At 43.2% G+C, this 26801-nt stretch overlaps 1 protein-coding gene across 9 annotated transcripts in view; it reads right to left on the bottom strand.

Annotated features, from left to right (window-relative positions):
* The window catches only part of tp63 (tumor protein p63), a 116627-nt gene that overhangs the window by 39594 nt on the left and 50232 nt on the right, over window positions 1-26801 (bottom strand). For all 9 annotated transcript variants that reach the window (XM_045697484.1, XM_045697486.1, XM_045697485.1 and 6 more), the window contains one exon: window positions 9913-10170. In XM_045697484.1, the coding sequence (XP_045553440.1) occupies window positions 9913-10170 (258 nt within the window). The remainder of the gene's footprint in view (window positions 1-9912; window positions 10171-26801) is intronic.

Raw genomic sequence — 26801 nt, 5'->3', positions numbered from 1 at the left:
CTCTAACCATGGGACTGTTATAACAGGGAGAATAGTGTACAATAGTAGGTTATACCCTCGTCTATTACCTGCTCTAACCATGGGACTGTTATAACAGGGAGAATAGTGTACAATAGTAGGTTATACCCTCATCTATTACCTGCTCTAACCATGGGACTGTTATAACAGGGAGAATAGTGTACAATAGTAGGTTATACCCTCGTCTATTACCTGCTCTAACCATGGGACTGTTATAACAGGGAGAATAGTGTACAATAGTAGGTTATACCCTCGTCTATTACCTGCTCTAACCATGGAACTGTTATAACAGGGAGAATAGTGTACAATAGTAGGTTATACCCTCGTCTATTACCTGCTCTAACCATGGGACTGTTATAACAGGGAGAATAGTGTACAATAGTAGGTTATACCCTCGTCTATTACCTGCTCTAACCATGGGACTGTTATAACAGGGAGAATAGTGTACAATAGTAGGGTATACCCTCGTCTATTACCTGCTCTAACCATGGAACTGTTATAACAGGGAGAATAGTGTACAATAGTAGGTTATACCCTCGTCTATTACCTGCTCTAACCATGGGACTGTTATAACAGGGAGAATAGTGTACAATAGTAGGTTATACCCTCGTCTATTACCTGCTCTAACCATGGGACTGTTAAAACAGGGAGAATAGTGTACAATAGTAGGTTATACCCTCGTCTATTACCTGCTCTAACCATGGGACTGTTATAACAGGGAGAATAGTGTACAATAGTAGGTTATACCCTCGTCTATTACCTGCTCTAACCATGGGACTGTTATAACAGGGAGAATAGTGTACAATAGTAGGTTATACCCTCGTCTATTACCTGCTCTAACCATGGGACTGTTATAACAGGGAGAATAGTGTACAATAGTAGGTTATACCCTCGTCTATTACCTGCTCTAACCATGGGACTGTTATAACAGGGAGAATAGTGTACAATAGTAGGTTATACCCTCGTCTATTACCTGCTCTAACCATGGGACTGTTATAACAGGGAGAATAGTGTACAATAGTAGGTTATACCCTCGTCTATTACCTGCTCTAACCATGGGACTGTTATAACAGGGAGAATAGTGTACAAAAGTAGGTTATACCCTCGTCTATTACCTGCTCTAACCATGGGACTGTTATAACAGGGAGAATAGTGTACAATAGTAGGTTATACCCTCGTCTATTACCTGCTCTAACCATGGGACTGTTATAACAGGGAGAATAGTGTACAATAGTAGGTTATACCCTCGTCTATTACCTGCTCTAACCATGGGACTGTTATAACAGGGAGAATAGTGTACAATAGTAGGGTATACCCTCGTCTATTACCTGCTCTAACCATGGAACTGTTATAACAGGGAGAATAGTGTACAATAGTAGGGTATACCCTCGTCTATTACCTGCTCTAACCATGGGACTGTTATAACAGGGAGAATAGTGTACAATAGTAGGTTATACCCTCATCTATTACCTGCTCTAACCATGGGACTGTTAAAACAGGGAGAATAGTGTACAATAGTAGGTTATACCCTCGTCTATTACCTGCTCTAACCATGGAACTGTTATAACAGGGAGAATAGTGTACAATAGTAGGGTATACCCTCGTCTATTACCTGCTCTAACCATGGGACTGTTATAACAGGGAGAATAGTGTACAATAGTAGGTTATACCATCGTCTATTACCTGCTCTAACCATGGAACTGTTATAACAGGGAGAATAGTGTACAATAGTAGGGTATACCCTCGTCTATTACCTGCTCTAACCATGGGACTGTTAAAACAGGGAGAATAGTGTACAATAGTAGGGTATACCCTCGTCTATTACCTGCTCTAACCATGGAACTGTTATAACAGGGAGAATAGTGTACAATAGTAGGTTATACCCTCGTCTATTACCTGCTCTAACCATGGGACTGTTATAACAGGGAGAATAGTGTACAATAGTAGGTTATACCCTCGTCTATTACCTGCTCTAACCATGGGACTGTTATAACAGGGAGAATAGTGTACAATAGTAGGTTATACCCTCATCTATTACCTGCTCTAACCATGGGACTGTTATAACAGGGAGAATAGTGTACAATAGTAGGTTATACCCTCGTCTATTACCTGCTCTAACCATGGGACTGTTATAACAGGGAGAATAGTGTACAATAGTAGGTTATACCCTCGTCTATTACCTGCTCTAACCATGGAACTGTTATAACAGGGAGAATAGTATACAATAGTAGGTTATACCCTCATCTATTACCTGCTCTAACCATGGAACTGTTATAACAGGGAGAATAGTGTACAATAGTAGGTTATACCCTCATCTATTACCTGCTCTAACCATGGGACTGTTATAACAGGGAGAATAGTGTACAATAGTAGGTTATACCCTCGTCTATTACCTGCTCTAACCATGGAACTGTTATAACAGGGAGAATAGTGTACAATAGTAGGTTATACCCTCGTCTATTACCTGCTCTAACCATGGGACTGTTATAACAGGCAGAATAGTGTACAATAGTAGGTTATACCCTCATCTATTCCCTGCTCTAACCATGGGACTGTTATAACAGGGAGAATAGTGTACAATAGTAGGTTATACCCTCGTCTATTACCTGCTCTAACCATGGGACTGTTATAACAGGGAGAATAGTGTACAATAGTAGGTTATACCCTCGTCTATTACCTGCTCTAACCATGGAACTGTATGATGCCACAGCCAAGTATTTCACCATGCGTCAGGTTCAAACTGTCGCAGTCTGAGCTCCACTCCATAACACCTTATCATTAACTGTTACAAATCAACAACCACATGGCCATGATGGCGGGTTACAGAGGAAGCAAATGAAGGTAAACAATTAAATACAGTGGCCTTCTTCAGAAAGTGTTCATACCCTTTGACTTATTCCAAATTTTGTTGTTAACAGTCTGAATTCAAAATGGATTAAATCGGTGTTTTTTTTACCCATCTACACACAATACCCCATAATGAAAAAGCACACATTTATTTATTTTTTAATGTATGCAAATTTATTGAAAATGAAACACAGAAATATCTCATTTACATAACTATTCACACCCCTAAGTCTCAAATGATTGCCTCGCCTGGTTTACCAACTACTTCTCAGATAGAGTTCAGTGTGTCAAATCGGAGGGCCTGTTGTCCGGGCCTCTGGCAGTCTCTATGGGGGTGCCACAGGGTTCAATTCTCGGGCCGACTCTTTTCTCTGTATATATCAATGATGTCGCTCTTGCTGCTGGTGAGTCTCTGATCCACCTCTACGCAGACGACACCATTCTGTATACTTCTGGCCTTTCTTTGGACACTGTGTTAACTACCCTCCAGACGAGCTTCAATGCCATACAACTCTCCTTCTGTGGCCTCCAACTGCTCTTAAATGCTAGTAAAACTAAATGCATGCTCTTCAACCGAGCGCTGCCTGCACCTGCCCTCCCGTCCAGCATCACTACTCTGGACGGTTCTGACTTAGATTATGTGGACAACTACAAATACCTAGGTGTCTGGTTAGACTGTAAACTCTCCTTCCAGATTCATATTAAACATCTCCAATCCAAAATTAAATCTAGAATCGGCTTCCTATTTCGCAAACAAAGCCTCCTTCACTCATGCCGCCAAACATACCCTCGTAAAACTGACCATCCTACCGATCCTTGACTTCGGCGATGTCATTTACAAAATAGCCTCCAACACTCTACTCAGCAAATTGGATGCAGTCTATCACAGTGCCATCCGTTTTGTCACCAAAGCCCCATATACTACCCACCACTGCGACCTGTACGCTCTCGTTGGCTGGTCCTTGCTACATATTCGTCGCCAAACCCACTGGCTCCAGGTCATCTACAAGTCTCTGCTAGGTAAAGCCCCGCCTTATCTCAGCTCACTGGTCACCATAGCAGCACCCACCTGTAGCACGCACTCCAGCAGGTATATTTCACTGGTCACCCCCAAAGCCAATTCCTCCTTTGGCCGCCTTTCCTTCCAGTTCTCTGCTGCCAATGATTGGAACTAATTGCAAAAAATCACTGAAGTTGGAGACTCTTACCTCCCTCACTAACTTTAAGCGTCAGCTGTCAGAGCAGCTTACCGATCGCTGCAACTGTACCCAGCCCATCTGTAAATAGCCCATCCAACCAACTACCTTCCTCATCCCCATATTTGTTTTTCTGCTCTTTTGCACACCAGTATTTGTACTTGCACATCCTCATCTGCACATATATCACTCCAGTGTAAATTGCTAAATTGTAATTACTTCGCCACTTTTGCCTATTTATTGCCTTACCTCCTTACTTCATTTCCACATACTGTATATAGATTTTTCTATTGTGTTATTGACTGTATGTTTGTTTATTCCATGTGTAATTGTGTTGTTTGTGTCGCACTGCTTTGCTTTATCTTGGCCAGGTCACAGTTGTAAATGAGAACTTGTTCTGAACTAGCCTACCTGGTTAAATAAGGTTAAATAAATAAATACTTTGTAGAAGCACCTTTGGCAGAGATTTAAAGCTGTGAGCCATTCTGGGTAAGTCTCTAAGAGCTTTCCACACCTGGATTGTGCAACATTTGCCCATTATTCTTTTCAAAATTCTTCAAGCTCTGTGAAATTGGTTGTTGATCATTGGTAGAAAACCACGTTCAGGTCTCGCCGTAGATTTTGAAGTCGTTTTAAGAGAAAACAGTAACTCTGCCACTCAGGAACATTCACTTTGGCCTTGTGTTTTAGGTTATTGACCTGCTGAAAGGTGAATTCATTTCCCAGTGTCTGGTGGAAAGCAGACTGAACCAGGTTTTCCTCGAGGATTTACCCGGAGCTTAGCTCCATTCTGTTTCTTATTTATCCTGAGAAACTGCTGCTCACTCAGTAATGTGTTGTATTGCATTTGCCCCAAACATAACACTTTGTATTCAGGACAAAAAGTTCATTCCTTTGCTACATTTGTTTCAGTATTACTTTAGTGCCTTTTGCAAACAGGATGCATGTGTTGGAATATTTTTTATTCTATACAGGCTTCCTTATTTTCACTCTGTTATTTATGTTCGTATTGTGGAGTAACTACAATGTTGTTGATCCATCCTCAGTTGTCTCCTATCAGAACCATTAAACTCTGTAACTGTTTTAAAGTCACCATTGGACTCATGGTGAAATCCCTGAGCGGGAATTTCCTTCCTCTCCGGCAACTGACTTGGTGTATTGATACACCATCCAAAGTGTAAATAATAACTTCACCATGCTCAAAGGGATATTCAATGCTTTTTTTCTACCAATCGGTGCCCTTCTTAGCGAGGCATTGGGAAGCCTTCATGGTTTTTGTGGGTGAATCGGTGTTTGAAATTCACTGCTCAACTGAGGGACCTTACAAATAATTGTATATGTGGTAGTCAGTTCAAATTCATGTTCAACACTATTATTGCACACAGAGTGAGTCCATGCAACTTATGTGACTTGTTAAGCAAATTTTTACTCCTGAACTTTAGGCTTAACATAACACAGGGGTTGAATAGTTAGACTTAAGACATTTCAGCTTTTCATTTTTTATTCATTTGTAAGTTATAATTCCACTCTGACATCATGGGGTATTGTGTGTAGGCCGGTGACAGAACATCTAAATGTAATCCATTTTGAAATTCAGGCTGTAACACAACAAAACGTGGAAAAAGACATGGGCGGTTTGATGACTTCTGATTGGCCAACAACAAGCTACACGCGCCACTCTCGTAAAAAGCAAAAGAGCAGCGGTATAAATTATACAATTTCTCTCTACTGCAGCAGTCTTGTTCGGATCTGTACGGGTCCATCCGGACTAGTCATTTAAAAACTAAACATACCCGAGACCCGTGACAATCAGATCAGCTCTGACCCGTGACAATCATATCAGATCTGACCCGTGACAATCAGATCAGATCTGACCCGTGACAATCATATCAGATCTGACCCGTGACAATCAGATCTGACCCGTGACAATCATATCAGCTCTGATCCGTGACAATCATATCAGCTCTGACCCGTGACAATCATATCAGATCTGACCCGTGACAATCAGATATGACCCGTGACAATCATATCAGATCTGACCCGTGACATTATTTAGAATGACGCATCCGGAGCCGCTCTGCTCCCACACAGGGTCTCAAGTGTTCATTCAGGTACACGTGGATCCGTGAAGACCTCTAGCATGAGGTGTTAGAAGCAATTTATAAACTTTCAATCAAAAATAAATAAAAAACATTTTTTTTTTTTTTTAAACACATTGAAATCAAATAAATTCAACAGAATAGGTTGAATGAACCAAAGCATCATTTTCATAAATCATTCCAAAAATCAGTAAAAGCACTTCAGATGAACAATGGCGTCGTACCACTTTCCTTTTTCTCTTCATTGATTTCCATTTCCTTTATGCATCTTCCTGTTGTGTATGGAAGGCAGCCTAAACATTATATAGGCCAACAGGGTCATTGGCTTAGTCTTCCTCATAATGAGCTCAGACCAAAGCATCAGGTAAACAAACCCAATATTGCGTCATGTGTTGTGACTGTGTGACTTTATAATCCAGAGTAGTCTCACCCCCTCTCACTCTTCCCTGTTTCTCTCCACACACAGACGGACTCTTTTGTTTCTGTGCTGTAACGTTGAGAGGGACGAGAAAGAGAGAGAGAGAGAGAGAGAGAGGAGAGTGAGGCAGTGTTGGAATTGGGTAAATGTTACTATCCCACAGTCGAGGAGGCCCCAGAGTTACTCCCTGTGTCCCCCGCCAGTTGACTCCAAGACATGACCTACCTACCATTGGTTGATATTTAGGCAAATAAGCCCACAGGTTCTACAACACTCGTCTGACAAACACGAGATTGATGACTTAGCTGAACCATAACCCTTTCCTGTAGTACAGTGGCATAGGATCATGTAAGACTGGTTCAGCCACATAGTTTCCCATGAATATTCTGATTTCACAAGAGAGATCCAGCACGTGAAGTAAACAGCATATGTACAGCGAGGGGAAAAAAAGTATTTGATCCCCTGCTGATTTTGTACGTTTGCCCACTGACAAAGAAATGATCAGTCTATAATTTTAATGGGAGGTTTATTTCAACAGTGAGAGGCAGAATAACAACAACAAAAAATCCAGAAAAACGCATGTCAAAAATGTTATAAAATGATTTGTATTTTAATGAGGGAAATAAGTATTTGAACCCCTCTGCAAAACATGACTTAGTACTTGGTGGCAAATTGATCCAACCCAATCATTATTTCCAGTTGTCCCTTTGTGACAACACTGATGGTCGACCTCTTCATCTCCAGGCGAGTTAGGGAGCAGGTCACCTGGTGGCTAGGAACAGAGCCAGTACTCATGGTCGCGGAGCCAGTACTCATGGTCGCGGAGCCAGTACTCATGGTCACGGAGCCAGTACTCATGGTCGCGGAGCCAGTACTCATGGTCGCGGAGCCAGTACTCATGGTCGCGGAGCCAGTACTCATGGTCACGGAGCCAGTACTCATGGTCGCGGAGCCAGTACTCATGGTCGCGGAGCCAGTACTCATGGTCACGGAGCCAGTACTCATGGTCACGGAGCCAGACCATGATGGAGCCAGTACTCATGGTCACGGAGCCAGTACTCATGGTCACGGAGCCAGTATTCATGGTCACGGAGCCAGTATTCATGGTCACGGAGCCAGTACTCATGGTCACGGAGCCAGTATTCATGGTCGCGGAGCCAGTACTCATGGTCACGGAGCCAGTACTCATGGTCACGGAGCCAGTACTCATGGTCACGGAGCCAGTACTCATGGTCACGGAGCCAGACCATGATGGAGCCAGTACTCATGGTCACGGAGCCAGTACTCATGGTCACGGAGCCAGTACTCATGGTCACGGAGCCAGTATTCATGGTCACGGAGCCAGTACTCATGGTCACGGAGCCAGTACTCATGGTCACGGAGCCAGACTCATGGTGGAGCCAGTACTCATGGTCGCGGAGCCAGTACTCATGGTCGCGGAGCCAGTACTCATGGTCACGGAGCCAGTATTCATGGTCACGGAGCCAGTACTCATGGTCACGGAGCCAGTACTCATGGTCACGGAGCTAGTACTCATGGTCACGGAGCCAGTACTCATGGTCGCGGAGCCAGTACTCATGGTCGCGGAGCCAGTACTCATGGTCACGGAGCCAGTATTCATGGTCGCGGAGCCAGTACTCATGGTCACGGAGCCAGTACTCATGGTCACGGAGCCAGTACTCATGGTCACGGAGCCAGACCATGATGGAGCCAGTACTCATGGTCGCGGAGCCAGTACTCATGGTCACGGAGCCAGTACTCATGGTCACGGAGCCAGTACTCATGGTCACGGAGCCAGTACTCATGGTCATAGTGGCTGCAAACATAAACAAGCTGTGTGCAGGTGGGACTCTAAGCCAACAGCTGTCACTACAGCATTGTCACAATGACAGCGCACCGTAGAGCAGAGGCGTAGAGTAAAAATATTTAGCATTTTCGGAGTATCAACTTCATATTGAGAAAATAGTAGAATACACAAGGTGCAATTTCTAAACGTTTCTCTTGTTAAGTCAGTCACTGAATTAGCCCCATGTCAGCTAAACATTTTTTACATTGTTAAGTTAGTCTAGTCAGATCTAAACTTGTAGTAATCGTGGTCGAATTAACGACCTGGGAACCCTCATGAAATGTTCTTAGTCACTCCGATATCATATTAAAGATCTTTCTCCTCCCCATGGCAAAATGTGTAGAACTGCAGGAATGTAGTTATAAAATTGCAAAATATTCTCTCTGCCCTATGGCAAAATGTGTAGAACTGCAGGAATTTAGTTAGAAAATTGCAAAATATTCTCTCTGCCCTATGGCAAAATGTGTAGAACTGCAGGAATTTAGTTAGAAAATTGCTAAATATTCTCTCTGCCCTATGGCAAAATGTGTAGAACTGCAGGAATTTAGTTAGAAAATTGCTAAATATTCTCTTTCCCCATGGCAAAATGTGTAGAACTGCAGGAATGTAGTTATAAAATTGCAAAATATTCTCTCTGCCCTATGGCAAAATGTGTAGAATTGCAGGAATTGAGTTATACAATTGCAAAATATTCTCTCTGCCCCATGGCAAAATGTGTAGAATTGCAGGAATTGAGTTATACAATTGCAAAATATTCTCTCTGTCCCATGGCAAAATGTGTAGAAATGCAGGAATGTAGTTAGAAAATTGCAAAATATTCTCTCTGCCCTATGGCAAAATGTGGTGAACTGCAGGAATTGATTTATAAAATTGCAAAATATTCTCTCTGCCCCATGTCAAAATGTGTAGAACTGCAGGAATGTAGTTATAAAATTGCAAAATATTCTCTCTGCCCCATGGCAAAATGTGTAGAAATGCAGGAATGTAGTTACAAAATTGCAAAATATTCTCTCTGCCCCATGGCAAAATGTGTAGAAATGCAGGAATGTAGTTATAAAATTGCAAAATATTCTCTCTGCCCCATGGCAAAAATGTGTAGAATTTTTTTTTTTTACTCCACTATCAAGAGTGGGACCACTAAAATGTTTTGCTCACAAGGTGGGGGGTGGGCCAATGATAGAACACACCCATCAACCGTACCTTAGACATCGCAGAATTCTACTTCCAACACAAATAATGATGAATTAAAATCATGTTGAGTCACTTTACATCATTTTTGAAGATATTCAATTGGATGATAAACGGAATGAATGTATTTCCAAACAGAACATCTGTCATTGTCAGAGGTAATAGATACAACTGTGACTGGTGCTATTGGGACTCTGTAAAGTGTGTTGAGACCCATTTCAAAAAAAAAAAAAGCACTTTAAAATGAAGTAACCAACTTAAAAAATCGATAGATTTTTTGTTGTTGACATGAACTCTTACCGTCCAGGTGGCAGACTTGGCTGTGGAGGACTGTTGGAAGGAGACGTCGAAGGTGTGTGTCCCGGCGTAGTCTGTGTTGGAGGGGATAGCCGGAGAGGGCGACATGGCGTCGAAGGTGGAGCTGGGCTGGGCGTAGGGTGAGGGAGCTGACACGTTGTTCTGGACATGGCCGTTGTTGTAGGGACTGGTGGAGGTAGAGCCGCCATTTTGAATGTTCTGGTCCATGCTGTTCAGCAGCCCCAGGTTGGTATACTGTGACTGGACAGACAAGAGAACTTTAAAATGACTAATTGTACACCCAAGGTCCAATGGAAAAAATGTCTACTTCCACTTTATCCCAAACCCCACCAAAAGACACACAGAGGTTGGACAGGTGGGAACAGTGGTTAATGGAGCTGTTTTTAGGGGTTAAGGGTCACAGGGCCTTGCTCAAGGACCAGGTTGTTGCACTGTGATTAGAGAGAGGTGAGAAGAGGGATGGGAAAATACCAACACAAGAATGTCTCCTAGGAATGACTTGTAACAGGAGAATGTTACTGTGTTTTAGTCTAGAACTCACAGATCAGTCTGAAACTCACTTTCCACAGATTGCAGATTATGTTGATCAATAAAAATAAATGTAGAGAAAGTAATCTGTGATTTAAAAAAAAAATATATATATATATATATATATATGAATGTTTGAAGACAGATTACCCTTGTGTCATTGTCAGCTGGTTAAATAAAAATGGTGGATCTGATAAAAGTGACGGAGTGGCTGAGGTACTGAACTAGCCGTAAGGGACCAGCAGCGCTGTATTTATGTGTCAAAATGTCAGGTAACTTGTATTGGCTGACAGGGACTAACACTGGCCAAACTCCTGTATTTGTGTAAGGTTTGGTAGTGAGAAGAGCCCTTAAAAAATATATATATAAAAAAAAAAACGTTAAATTCGCATTTTCACATGTCGAGCTTAAATTTCACATGTGTTAAATTTAAAGTTCACATGATAACACCACCTTGTCACCTCATGTGAATTGCAGTTGCACATGTGAAATGTGCTGTTTCACACGTTAAAAACGTTCACGTTAAAAATCCGGTATGTAGTTTCACATGTGAAAAATCTCACGTTCACATGTGGAATGTAAGTTCACATGTGAAAATCTAATTTGCAGTTTTCACACGTAAGAAAACTCCACATGTGAAAATCTCACTTTCACATTACGGAATTGTATTTTCACATGTAAAAAATAAATCACACATATATAAAAATGTTTTAAAAAAAATCACATTTGCAATTTCATGTAAGAAACATTGATGAGATCTGAATTTGACATGTGGTAGTGAAATAGTGTTGTTCTCCTCACATGTGAAAAGGTGTTAACATGTTGCAGTAGCAATGTGTCCCCCATGTGGAATTGCTAATTCTGTAAAAAGGTAACTTAGCCTACCTGAATATAGTAATTAAAATGTGTTAATTAAAAAATTATGATTTCTTATTTGGGAGTTTTACCGCTGCAGGTGCACACCTCTCGTCTTCATACTTTGTTCAGTGACCGTTAAAAGAAGTGAAAAACACTCAGCAGTTAGCACTCCATGTCTCCTCATTTATCCTGTTTAACATGTTAAAATTACCACCGTTAGAGTTAATAAGGTAACTTTTTTTTTGTTGTAATTGTAGTGCAAATGTTTAAAATTAGATCATCTCTAAAGCTAAAAAAACAACAATTTAAATGTCAAAATAAGTTGATTGAGGTTAAAGAAAAAGTGTTGATCAATTTAATGATTTCGCTAACAGTGACTTCGGACAAAATCAAAAAACGGCAATATTCTTGCAATTCTTTTTGTGTACATTTTTTTTAAAATTAAAATTAAAGCTCAATTTGAGCAAATGATTAATTTCTGATTAATCATAGCAAATCCTGCACTAAACTTGATTAAAAATGTTTTAATCGTTTGACAGCTAAAGTTGACATTAAAATGTAAAAAAAAAAAAATGCACACGTGAAAGTGTAGCAGACATGAGTCGGGGATGGTTGCTCATGGTCATGTGATGAGGTAGCCCCACATGTGACTTAAAAATGTGTGTTGGCCAGACAATCCCGCCAGCTACAAAAACACACGTGAAATTTATATCACATGAAAAATGTTGGGAAACCACATGTGAAACATGTTCAGAAGCCACGTGTCTGATTCCTGTCTATTTTTCCCACATGCCATTTTACAGCGAGGGGGGGAAAAAAGTATTTGATCCCCTGCTGATTTTCTACATTTGCCCACTGACAAAGAAATGATCAGTCTATAATTTGAATGGTAGGTTTATTTGAACAGTGAGAGACAGAATAACAACAACAAACAAAAAACAGAAAAACGCATGTCAAAAATGTCATAAATTGATTTGTATTTTAATGAGGGAAATCACTGTAAACATGATTTGTTCACATCAAAAATTCATGTGAAACAGCCCATAAGTAAACATTTCACTGTTAGCCTATTTTTTTTTATGAAGCTTATGAGAAATAAAATGTCTGAAAACCAAGTGTCTGAGATTATATATATATATATATATATATATATATATTAACCTGAAATTTGTCACATGATTTTTTTCCAGACTTGTTTGAAAACCATGTGTTTTTTGTTGTTGTTATTGTTTCTTATCAGTAATATGAGCAGTATTTATGGACTCGTACGGCAGCTGAGACGTTGGTTTTACTCTATAAACTTTTCAGCTCCGAGAACAAAAATGAGAAACTGTACCGTCCTCCTCTCTCCGACCCAGAGTTTAAGACACCCTGCTGTAGAAACACTAAAGCCAAGAGGAAATTCAGCAACTCCTGGAGGACAGTGAAAGTTATTTAAAAAATGGTTCTGTTAAAAAAAAAAAAAAATGTTTTAAAGTAAAACCAACGTGTTTCGGCCCATAACCTTCATCAGGGGTTTTACCTTCCCTGTACTCTAAAAAACCCCCAAAAAACACAGACATAATAAAAAGGTAATAAATAATGAATACCAATATAATGTAGATTAGAAACACTTGGCCTTAGTGTCTCCATCAATGTGTCCAGTAAACAGAAAGTAACAGAGTTCCTGATTAATTCATCCGGATTAATGAAGCATCAGTCCTTGTGCTCCGTTTCCATTCTGAGAGGTCGCACTCTCCATATCAACCCACTAACCTGTACCTCGCTGTATATAGCATCGTTTATATTTTATAGTGTTACATTTTATTATATTTCTTACTTTATTTAGTAAATATTTTCTAAATTATATCATGAACTGCATTATTGGTAAAGGGCTTGTAAGTAAGCATTTCACTGTAAGGTCTACTACACCTGTTGTATTCAGCATTTCACTGTGAGGTCTACTACACCTGTTGTATTCAGCATTTCACTGTGAGGTCTACTACACCTGTTGTATTCAGCATTTCACTGTAAGGTCTACTACACCTGTTGTATTCAGCATTTCACTGTGAGGTCTACTACACCTGTTGTATTCAGCATTTCACTGTGAGGTCTACTACACCTGTTGTATTCAGCATTTCACTGTGAGGTCTACTACACCTGTTGTATTCAGCATTTCACTGTGAGGTCTACTACACCTGTTGTATTCAGCATTTCACTGTGAGGTCTACTACACCTGTTGTATTCAGCATTTCACTGTGAGGTCTACTACACCTGTTGTATTCAGCATTTCACTGTAAGGTCTACCTACACCTGTTGTATTCGGCACATGTGACAAAATCTGATTTGATCAGCCTCCTCAGATCAATGGCTCTTTCCCAGTCATTTAGTTGAACAATAATATCACTGTCACAGTCCTGGAGAAACAGCTTCCCAGCTTGCTGAGGTGAGATTTCCCAACCTATTCTACAGTCACCTTGTTGATCAGACTCAGATCTGTTTACTTACCGGTATTTGAAGTCTATTATTATGTTGTTAAATTTAGATTTATAGACTTTCCATACACAAAAATAGACACTATCTGCCAGTACAAGTAAACGGTTCACTGTAGCTACTACTGTATAAGAGAGCCAAAATCTAGAGACTGAGGTGACAGGGTTCACACCGCAGGAGTAGTATGACAATCAAAATGGCCACCTGTTGAGAGGAGGGAGAATGCTTATTCCCTCCCTGGACCTCAGCCAGCTCCTCCCTCCCTCTCAGCTCTATCCACTCTGCCCCCTCCCTCCCTCCCTCCTTCCCTCCCTCTCCCCTCCCAGCTCTATCCACTCTGCTCCACGTCTCCCTCCCTCCCTCCTCCCTCCTTCCTCCTTGCCTCTCCCTCCCTCCCTCCTTCCCTCCCTCTCCCCTCCCAGCTCTATCCACTCTGCTCCACGTCTCCCTCCTTCCCTCTCCTTCCCTCCCTCCCTCCCTCCCTCCCTGCTTCCTCCTTGCCTCTCCCCCCTTTCCTCCTTCCCTCCCTCTCCCCTTCCATCTCTATCCACTCTGCTCCACGTCTCCCTCCTTCCCTCTCCTTCCTTCCCTCCCTCCTCCCTCCTTCCTCCTTCCTCCTTGCCTCTCCCCCCCTCCCTCCCTCCCTCCCTCCTCCCTCCCTTCCATCTCTATCCACTCTGCTCCACGTCTCCCTACCTCCTCCCTCCCTCCCTCCCTCCCTCCCTTCCATCTCTATCCACTCTGCTCCTTCATTCCACTCCATTTATAAACTGCACATTCCAGGCCGAGGTGTCTCTTTAGAGACCCATTAATCTCTGCAGGACAGACAGACAGCCAAGGGCCCCTTGTTTATTTCAGGCTGCACGGTCCCAGTCCCACACAGCTGTCCAGCTCACACCCTCCCACTCACATCACCAGGTGCTGCTTGCTGTGTGCCAGGTGACACACACACACGACACACACACACACACACACACACACACACACACACACACGACACACAGTACATTACATGAACTCTAGAAATAAATGACACATCCATTCTGATGGGCTACAGACTGAACACAGAAGATATGCTAAAAATAAGCTAAATTGTATTTAACACACGACACACACACGACACACACACGACACACACACACACACACACACACACACACACACACACACGACACACACACACGACACACACACACACGACACACACACACACACGACACACACACACGACACACAGAAACAGCACCTGAGGGAAGTCATCCCAGCCATCCTCAACATAACACACAAACAGCACCTGAGGGAAGTCATCCCAGCCATCCTCAACATAACACACAAACAGCACCTGAGGGAAGTCATCCCAGCCATCCTCAACATAACACACAAACAGCACCTGAGGGAAGTCATCCCAGCCATCCTCAACATAACACACAAACAGCACCTGAGGGAAGTCATCCCAGCCATCCTCAACATAACACACAAACAGCACCTGAGGGAAGTCATCCCAGCCATCCTCAACATAACACACAAACAGCACCTGAGGGAAGTCATCCCAGCCATCCTCAACATAACACACAAACAGCACCTGAGGGAAGTCATCCCAGCCATCCTCAACATAACACAGAAACAGCACCTGAGGGAAGTCATCCCAGCCATCCTCAACATAACACAGAAACAGCACCTGAGGGAAGTCATCCCAGCCATCCTCAACATAACACAGAAACAGCACCTGAGGGAAGTCATCCCAGCCATCCTCAACATAACACACAAACAGCACCTGAGGGAAGTCATCCCAGCCATCCTCAACATAACACAGAAACAGCACCTGAGGGAAGTCATCCCAGCCATCCTCAACATAACACACAAACAGCACCTGAGGGAAGTCATCCCAGCCATCCTCAACATAACACACAAACAGCACCTGAGGGAAGTCATCCCAGCCATCCTCAACATAACACACAAACAGCACCTGAGGGAAGTCATCCCAGCCATCCTCAACAGAACACACAAACAGCCTCAGGGGAGATGCTTTGGGTCTGTGTGTCACCAGTCTACTCAATCCCCTGGAAAGAACGACACTGGGTCTTTGAAGAGCCTGTCTAGTGGAACAATGTCCCGGGTTAGACAGGACAGGTGTTAGGAGACAAGTGTATTGTGAAGGGAACACACACACACACACACACACACACACACACACACACACACACACACACACACACACACACACACACACACACACACACACACACACGGGAAGATATCTCCGTACTGGAGAAAAGCATAAACTCCAGAGCTTCTGCTAAATGACGTAAATGTAGGTTCTCTCACTCCTTCACAACGATACAATGATACAACGATACACACTCCTTCACAACGATACAATGATACAACGATACACACTCCTTCACAACGATACAATGATACACACTCCTTCACAACGATACACACTCCTTCACAAGCCTTCACAACGATACACACTCCTTCACAATGATACACACTCCTTCACAACGATACACACTCCTTCACAATGATACACACTCCTTCACAACGATACACACTCCTTCACAACGATACACACTCCTTCACAACGATACACACGCCTTCACAACGATACACACTCCTTCACAACGATACACACTCCTTCACAACGATACACACTCCTTCACAACGATACACACTCCTTCACAATGATACACACTCCTTCACAACGATACACACTCCTTCACAACGATACACACTCCTTCACAATGATACACACTCCTTCACAATGATACACACTCCTTCACAACGATACACACTCCTTCACAACGATACACACTCCTTCACAACGATACACACTCCTTCACAATGATACACACGCCTTCACAACGATACACATTCCTTCACAATGATACACACTCCTTCACAATGATACACACTCCTTCACAACGATACACACTCCTTCACAACGATACACACTCCTTCACAACGATACACACGCCTTCACAACGATACACACTCCTTCACAACGATACACACTCTTTCACAACGATACACACTCCTTCACAACGATACACACTCCTTCACAACGATACACACGCCTTCACAACGATACACACGCCTTCACAACGATACACAGTCCTTCACAACGATACACACTCCTTCACAACGATACACACTCCTTCACAACGATACACACTCCTTCACAACGATACACACTCCTTCACAATGATACACACGCCTTCACAACGATACACACTCCTTCACAAGCCTTCACAACGATACACACTCCTTCACAATGATACACACGCCTTCACAATGATACACACTCCTTCACAACGATACACACTCCTTCACAACGATACACACTCCTTCACAATGATACACACGCCTTCACAATGATACACACTCCTTCACAACGATACACACTCCTTCACAATGATACACACTCCTTCACAACGATACACACGCCTTCACAACGATACACACTCCTTCACAACGATACACACTCCTTCACAATGATACACACGCCTTCACAACGATACACACTCCTTCACAACGATACACACTCCTTCACAATGATACACACACCTTCACAACGATACACACTCCTTCACAACGATACACACTCCTTCACAATGATACACACTCCTTCACAACGATACACACTCCTTCACAATGATACACACTCCTTCACAACGATACACACTCCTTCACAACGATACACACTCCTTCACAACAATACACACTCCTTCACAACACAATCCTTCACAACGATACACACTCCTTCACAACGATACACATTCCTTCACAATGATACACACGCCTTCACAACGATACACACTCCTTCACAACGATACACACTCCTTCACAAGCCTTCACAACGATACACACTCCTTCACAACGATACACACTCCTTCACAACGATACACACTCCTTCACAACGATACACACGCCTTCACAACGATACACACGCCTTCACAATGATACACACTCCTTCACAATGATACACACGCCTTCACAATGATACGCACTCCTTTACAATGATACACACTCCTTCACAATGATACACACTCCTTCACAACGATACACACTCCTTCACAACGATACACACTCCTTCACAATGATACACACTCCTTCACAATGATACACACGCCTTCACAATGATACACACTCCTTCACAATGATACACACGCCTTCACAATGATACACACGCCTTCACAACGATACACACGCCTTCACAATGATACACACTCCTTCACAATGATACACACGCCTTCACAACGATACACACTCCTTCACAACGATACACACTCCTTCACAACGATACACACTCCTTCACAACGATACACACTCCTTCACAACGATACACACTCCTTCACAAAGAAACACACTCCTTCACAACGATACACACGCCTTCACAACGATACACACTCCTTCACAACGATACACACTCCTTCACAACGATACACACTCCTTCACAACGATACACACTCCTTCACAATGATACACACTCCTTCACAACGATACACACGGCTTCACAATGATACACACTCCTTCACAACGATATACACTCCTTCACAACGATACACACTCCTTCACAACGATACACACTCCTTCACAATGATACACACTCCTTCACAACGATACACACGGCTTCACAATACTTCACAAAGGGGCAATTAGATAATAATGAAGCCGCTTTATACTGAGATGACAGCTGAATCTGATGGCTCCTTTGTGCCTTATCCCTGACTGGCTGTACAGCCCAAATGGCACCCTATTCCCTATATAGTGCACTGCTATTGACCATGGTCCAAGTAGTCAACTACTGTTGACCAGGGTCCAAGTAATGCACTATATAAAGGAATAAGGTGCCCATAGGACTCTGGCCAAAGTAGTGGACTATTTAGAGAATAGGGTGCCATTTGGGAATCATACTGGGTGAAGGCTAGCCTGGTTAGGATCAGATCACTTGGCTAGATTAGCCTCATGCTAAAGGCTAGCCTGGTTAGGATCAGATCACTTGGCTAGATTAGCCTCATGCTAAAGGATAGCCTGGTTAGGATCAGATCACTTGGCTAGATTAGCCTCATGCTAAAGACTAGCCTGGTTAGGATCAGATCACTGGTCTAAGATAAGCTTCTTATGCTAACGACATCAGCTAGGGACTCATTAATCTCGGGTAACCCAGAACTAGTCTTGCGTAATTGGTCACATGCTTGATTAAGTTCTGGGTTGATAGGTGTTAATTTAAGCGCAAGAGATGGAACGAGGATCCAAGGTTTCTCTTTGCAAGTTACAGGCAAGTCTATGGGCCAAATGTTCCCTCCCCCTTCCGAAGGACAGTAAATCCCTGAGAAACCGTGATCTGCCCGAACCATCGGAACTGCTGGTTATCTCACGCACCCCGTTGTAATCAGGACAGATCTACGCTACCATTTATGTTTACATAGTCTGTCCACCAGAGATTAGGGACTAGTGTATATACCAGGACTACGGCCTAAGAGGTTCCACTTTATACCAGGACTATGGCCTAAGAGGTTCCACTTCATACCAGGACTACGGCCTAAGAGGTTCCACTTCATACCAGGACTACGGCCTAAGAGGTTCCACTTCATACCAGGACTACGGCCTAAGAGGTTCCACTTTATACCAGGACTATGGCCTAAGAGGTTCCACTTTATACCAGGACTATGGCCTAAGAGGTTCCACTTTATACCAGGACTACGGCCTAAGAGGTTCCACTTCATACCAGGACTACGGCCTAAGAGGTTCCACTTCATACCAGGACTACGGCCTAAGAGGTTCCACTTCATACCAGGACTATGGCCTAAGAGGTTCCACTTTATACCAGGACTATGGCCTAAGAGGTTCCACTTTATACCAGGACTATGGCCTAAGAGGTTCCACTTCATACCAGGACTACGGCCTAAGAGGTTCCACTTTATACCAGGACTACGGCCTAAGAGGTTCCACTTTATACCAGGACTACGGCCTAAGAGGTTCCACTTTATACCAGGACTACGGCCTAAGAGGTTCCACTTTATACCAGGACTACGGCCTAAGAGGTTCCACTTCATACCAGGACTACGGCCTAAGAGGTTCCACTTTATACCAGGACTACGGCCTAAGAGGTTCCACTTTATACCAGGACTACGGCCTAAGAGGTTCCACTTCATACCAGGACTACGGCCTAAGAGGTTCCACTTTATACCAGGACTACGGCCTAAGAGGTTCCACTTCATACCAGGACTACGGCCTAAGAGGTTCCACTTTATACCAGGACTACGGCCTAAGAGGTTCCACTTCATACCAGGACTATGGCCTAAGAGGTTCCACTTTATACCAGGACTACGGCCTATGAGGTTCCACTTCATACCAGGACTACGGCCTAAGAGGTTCCACTTCATACCAGGACTACGGCCTAAGAGGTTCCACTTTATACCAGGACTACGGCCTAAGAGGTTCCACTTTATACCAGGACTACGGCCTAAGAGGTTCCACTTCATAAGTACCCACCTTTTATTACATTCCAGGAAAGAATGAAAACATCATGAATGAAAAATGAACAGATTAGGAAATAAAGAATGAAGACAAAAAAAGGAAATATGGATTCCAATTTTAAAACAAGGGAACCGCCTACAGTCAGCTTGAATGTTTAACTGAGTGGAAGTGGAAGCCATCAACCTTTAAAAAGAGAGATATTCAGGCCTCTTCCCTTTAAAACCAGGTCTGATTCCACCTGTAATACAGCAGTCATTTAAATCACCACTTAAACTGCTCTTAAAACAACCTTCTGTTTTACAGCCCTGCTCCTCCTGGCCCTCTGAGGCCCATCCCCATGGGGCGGAGGTCAGGCAGAAACACAATGTACCCTATTCCCTTTATAGTCAACTTCTTTTGACCATCAGTGGCACCCTACATAGGAAATAAGAGTGTCATTTGGGACATACTAAAATCAAAAAAGGCCTTGATGTCCTCAACAGCTTTTAATAAAGCTGGTGAAAAGTTGCTGCTGAAATGGAAGGCAGTCTGTTCTGTTCCAGGTCTCGGAGTATTTCTTTGTCTGAAAGGCAGGCGGGCAGATTCTGGAGTAAGCATTTCAGAATCTAAGCCCGGTGGGAAAACTAGATAAAGTCCATAATTGGTACCCTATTCCCTATGTAGTGCACTACTTTTGACCGGGACCAATAGTGCTGTCTTTAAAAGTAGTGGACTAGGCCAGAGTGCTTGCTACCCTAGACTGTTGACCTTCAAGAGCGATAGCCTGTCGATTCCACGGGAGGATTCCAATGATGTGATTATGCGGACACACACATGTCGGGGATTCTTCGAATGCAAACAGCAGTAGCTCTCACTCAATAGGTTAGCATCATTACTGCTGGTATTCATAGTGAATGTTGTATCACCGTGACTATTTGGTTTGGCACATACTAGACACCTATATGCTGGATCTTAGCTTGACCACCCTGTCGATGCAGGAAATGCTAACTTTAAAAATAAATTTAAAGAAAATTTCAGACTTGATTTACCCTGACTAAAAATGTATCAACCCCTATATATAAAAAATAAATAAAAATGTCCATGAATTATAATCCTCATAATAATTCACATTTCCTGTTGCTGCAGGATTATTTTCCTGCTGTGAGACTCTGGGTCAAATTAAGATCTTACATCTGTATGAGCATTGAAATTCTTTTGATTTGACAGTTTAAAAATAAGTCTTATATTTAGTACCACTCTCTCCATGAATCAGTTGGCATAGTTTTGGAACCATATGATTTTATATGGGCTATTTATGTCACGTCCTGACCAGTAAAAGGGGTCATTTGTCATTGTAGTATGGTCAGGGCGTGGCAGTGGGGGTGTTGTTTTGGTGTGTTTTGGGGGTTGGTTTATTTAGAGGGGATTTGTTCTAGTTTTCATTTTCTATGTTCGTTATCTATGTGTGGCCGAGTATGGTTTCCAATCAGAGGCAAGTGTCTTTCGTTGTCTCTGATTGGAGGCCATACTTAGGCAGCCCTTTTTTTCTCCTTGGGGTTTGTGAGTGGTTGTTTTCTGTATAGCCTGTGTGCCTTTCGGAACTGGTTGGTCGTTCGTTTATTTTGTTTTGAGTGTTCTCTCGAAATAAAGATAGAAGATGATCACTATACCCCGCTGCGCCTTGGTCTGTCCCTTACGACGCGCATGACAATTTAGGGTAAGGGTTGGAACCAAATCAGATCCATCTGAGATACAGTAGTCCAATTCATTACTTGACATGATAACCAAAAAAAATCAGGCTTACTTTTACTGGTAACTTTTCCTCTCTGGTTTATTCTATTGTTACTAAATCTCCACCAACAGGAGAAAGTACAGAGACAGGGGAGGTCAGTAATCAGACCCCTACTCCTTGCAATAGCTAACAGCTATTACTATACTTTAAAACTGTCAATAAATGACAGGAATCAGAGGAGACCGTTGCCCCAAGGGAGGAATAGAGGAGGACCTGGCCCCTTAGACCTGGGCCCTTTAGACCCGGGCCCTTTAGACCCGGGCCCTTAGACCCGGGCCCTTTAGACCCGGGCCCTTTAGACCTGGGCCCTTTAGACCTGGGCCCTTTAGACCCGGGCCCTTTAGACCCGGGCCCTTTAGACCTGGCCCCTTAGACCTGGGCCCTTTAGACCCGGGCCCTTTAGACATGGCCCTTTAGACCTGGGCCCTTTAGACCTGGCCCTTTAGACCTGGGCCCTTTAGACCTGGGCCCCTTAGACCCGGCCCCTTAGACCCGGGCCCTTTAGACCCGGGCCCTTTAGACCCGGGCCCCTTAGACCCGGCTCCTTTAGACCCGGGCCCTTTAGACCCGGGCCCTGAGACCTGGGCCCTTTAGACCTGGGCCCTTAAGACCTGGGTCCTTAGACCTGGCCTGAGGGGAGAATACATTCTAGCCTCTCCTCTGACCTGCACTGTGGTCCCTGGGTCAGTCTGTAGGGTGTGGGTGGTCCCTGGGTCAGTCTGATGGGTGTGGGTGGTCCCTGGGTCAGTCTGATGGGTGTGGGTGATCCCTGGGTCCGTCTGATGGGTGTGGGTGGTCCCTGGGTCAGTCTGATGGGTGTGGGTGAGTGGTGTCCAGGGTGTGGGTGATCCCTGGGTTAGTCTGATGGGTGTGGGTGGTCCCTGGGTCAGTCTGATGGGTGGGGGTGGTCCCTGGGTCAGTCTGATGGGTGTGGGTGGTCCCTGGGTCAGTCTGATGGGTGGAGGTGGTCCCTGGGTCAGTCTGATGGGTGGAGGTGGTCCCTGGGTCAGTCTGTAGGGTGTGGGTGATCCCTGGGTCAGTCTGAAGGGTGTGGGTGGTCCCTGGGTCAGTCTGTAGGGTGTGGGTGGTCCCTGGGTCAGTCTGATGGGTGTGGGTGGTCCCTGGGTCAGTCTGTAGGGTGGAGGTGATCCCTGGGTCAGTCTGAAGGGTGTGGGTGGTGCCTGGGTCAGTCTGATGGGTGTGGGTGATCCCTGGGTCAGTCTGTAGGGTGTGGGTGGTCCCTGGGTCAGTCTGATGGGTGGAGGTGAGTGGTGTCCAGGGTGTGGGCATTAACAGCTCTAACAGGGTGGAGGGTTATCTACACCTCCTATACAGTGCTGCTTGAAAGTATGGGCCCTTGTGCAATTACAGATTTTTTTTTACCATGAAAACTTCATTTAAATCAGAACCAGTCTTTTGGATCGGACATAAAAGGTTTATATTTACCAATGCCATACTTTGGTGTAGATGAAATCATGGGTGTAGTGGAAAAACAACATTAAAAAGGAAATGAGTGCCAAAATAAGTGAACCCCAAGTTGCATTGGTTAAATCAAGTAAGTAAGTAGAATCAGGTGGGTCAATAAGTGGGTACCAAATGAACCAATCAAAACGTGGGATGGTTAGGAAAGAGTTTGGGTCGGATTGATAAGAGAGATAAGAAACCAGGATCACTTTGGTGTTTACCCATCCAGGTGAACGGAAAGCACATCATACCGAGAGGAAAGGAGATCTCAGAGGACATCGGTTTGGGGAAAAAAGATTTTAGCTCCATCAGTCCACTGTGAGGATAAAGCATTTACAAATGGAGAGTCTTTAACATGACAGCAACTCGGCCTAGAAGTGGACGCTCTTCCAAAAATATCCCCAAGAGCCACAAGAACAATAATAAATCAGGTAAAAGCCAACCCAAACATCTCGAGATTTGCAGACCTCCCTTGCTGCATCTTGGGTAATGCCATTCATGGGAGGGTTGCTAGGAAGAAGCCTCTGCTGTCAGAAAAATAACCAAACTGCTCATCTTAACTTTGCCGCAGACCACCTGGACAAACCTTTAACAGGTTTCTGGAAGTCTATTCTATGGACCGATGAGGCTAAAATTGACCTTTTTGGTCACAATCAACATCGCTATGTTTGACGAAAACTCAACACTGCCTACCACCAAAATAACCTTATCCCAACAATCCAGCATGGTGGTGAGGAATGTCAAGATCTGGGGTTGCTTTTCGCCCTCTGGACCTGGACGACTCCACGTCGTTAAGGGAACCATGAATTCTGGAACAGAACGTCATCCTATCAGTCAAGGAGTTAAAGCTGGGCCCGAAAATGGGTCGTTCATCAAGACAACGACCCAAAGCATTCAATCAAATCTACCTAAAGAATGGCTCAGGAGAAAGAAGATTTGCTTTTTTTGGGAGATTGGTCAAAGTCCTGACCTAAAATCCAATCGAGACGCTGTGGCAGGAACCTGAAGCGGGAAGTTCATGCCAGACACTCCTCAAACCTCACTCAATTGGCTAAGTTCTGTAAAGGAGGAGTGGTCAGAAACAGATGTCAGCGACTGATTACTGGCTGTAGGAGACGTTTACTCCAAGTTATCGCCGCTAATGGAGGCGCCACAAGCTATCGACTGAAGGAGTTCACATATTTCTGCAAACATCAAATCTGAGTTTCTGTTAAATAAACCACTTTTGTTAAATAAACAATACAAATATATTTTTTATTTTTCTGTCATTTACTTGGAATGTCTTTATTACAAATTCGGGTTTAGATAAGGATTATTACTTTGAAATATTTTATAGCAAAAATAATGACCAGAAATGTAGGGTTCAAAAACATTCAAGCAGCACTGTATACCTGCTGGGGTAGGCAGAGCAGGTGATCTTATCTACAACAACACACCGTTAAAGCAATTACGAGCGGGGGTCTAAAACAGCAGCGCCTGGCCCTGGAGGTTCCCTGGAAAGATAAGAGGAAGGAACCTGATACTCTACCCAGAGTCTGCATCCTAAATGGCAGAATTAGTGCACTATGTAGGTAACAGGGGGCCTTTGGGACACAGCCAGAAGGGATATAGGTGGACAGAGAGAACACCGCTCAGTAAACTTAAAAAAAAAAAAAGAGTTGACCTGCCACACCTGTAACCCTTATAAATCTGAGAAACCATCAGCGATCCTTACGGAGATGGCACGTTCGATACCTAGTTTTTATTTACGACTTCACAAGAAGTCCCGCACTTATCACCTGTTTAAAAACAGAATATGCATGATGGTTCATTCTTAAACAATTTAAATAAATAAATTAAAAAACAATCTCTTTACAATTTTTTTTTTTTAATTAGATAATTTTTTTCCTCCCTCCAACTATCTTTTCAGAATAAATCTGTGAACGTGAGAGAATTACAAACCAAACCTGTGGACCGTTGGGTTACCTGTCCCCAGATTAAAACCCCACAGGAAGGGGGTTGAGAGGTCTCAGGTAAATCCTGTATCTACGGCCGTCCACTCAGGAATAACTGTGTGTGTGTTTGACACCAGTCCTATACCAGCAGTGTTGAGCCGTCAAGTAACAGGTAGACAGACTCCCCACCTGAACATTATGAACGGTGGGTTTTTAGGAGAACGACCAGACAGGGCTGTTTAGCTCTAACGGCCATCCTAGAAGGGGTGGAGAGTAGCAGATTGACACCAGGAGACTGCAGTTTTAACAGATAACCTAATGGAACAACAAAAAAATAAGATTCTTTCTATTTTTAATGACATTAACACGGTTCAGAAGTGTTAATCTCCCCCCCCCCAAAAAAAAACAAGCATATTACAAAAATATCAAGTTAACAATTTGCATAAAAATAGGAGAAACTATAAATTCCAGAAATATAGATATTCAGGACTACTAAATCCCTGCCACTACAGAAATAACTTTACTTGTTGAAAGTAAAGTGATATTTGACACAAATGATCTAGAAATAGGATAGAACATTAAATAAACTAAAAGCCCTAGTGAATATAATGACAGGGACGAGTCGTCGCCACCTTTATCTGTTGTTGTCAAAATTAACAGAACTTTCTACTGTGTCACTTCTGTCTCGAAAAAACAATCATCTTTTTACGCATTTCCGGATGGTCATTTTAGAAGAGACCCTTATTTCACACCTGTAATTCAAACCGCCAAAATCAGCTTTTTACAACCCCACATTTCTGTTTCCAGTCAATTATAGAGGCTCCATTTTGAATCACCCCAAATAGGTTTAGAATGTATCAATCTAGCTTCATAACGTCACAAACATTTCACATTCTTTCCCTGATATCATTCAACCACCTGAACTATGGCACATTATTCCAGGCTATATTGTTTCCATATAAAATGTACATTTTCCTGTTCCTAAACAACGTGAAAAGAGCAAGGCTCATCAAATCACAGCTCAGGTCTCCAGATCCACCCATCAACCACCATTTTATCTTCTGTCTGGAAATGGAATCACAGGACTAATCTTTATCAAAGCCAGAAGTAGGCCTATACACAATACCAATTCACACAAAGTTACAGGATCATTTGGGGAGATAAATCAGACATGATATCAATTTGGATTCTGTTCTGTGTTTTTACAATTCAGCAGGTAATCAAAATCAGTCTAAAATCCCAGAAAAACAATACTATCCATGGCATAATTACTGAACATTCACAGTGTTGTCAGATGAAGGTGAAAACACTGATGGAACTACAACTATTATAATTACAACTATTGGAACTAGAACTATTAT

Source organism: Salmo salar, chromosome ssa16 (genome assembly GCF_905237065.1).
Source record: "Salmo salar chromosome ssa16, Ssal_v3.1, whole genome shotgun sequence".
In the NCBI taxonomy this organism is placed as follows: domain Eukaryota; kingdom Metazoa; phylum Chordata; class Actinopteri; order Salmoniformes; family Salmonidae; genus Salmo; species Salmo salar.
This window is presented reverse-complemented; position numbering and strand designations above follow the sequence as displayed.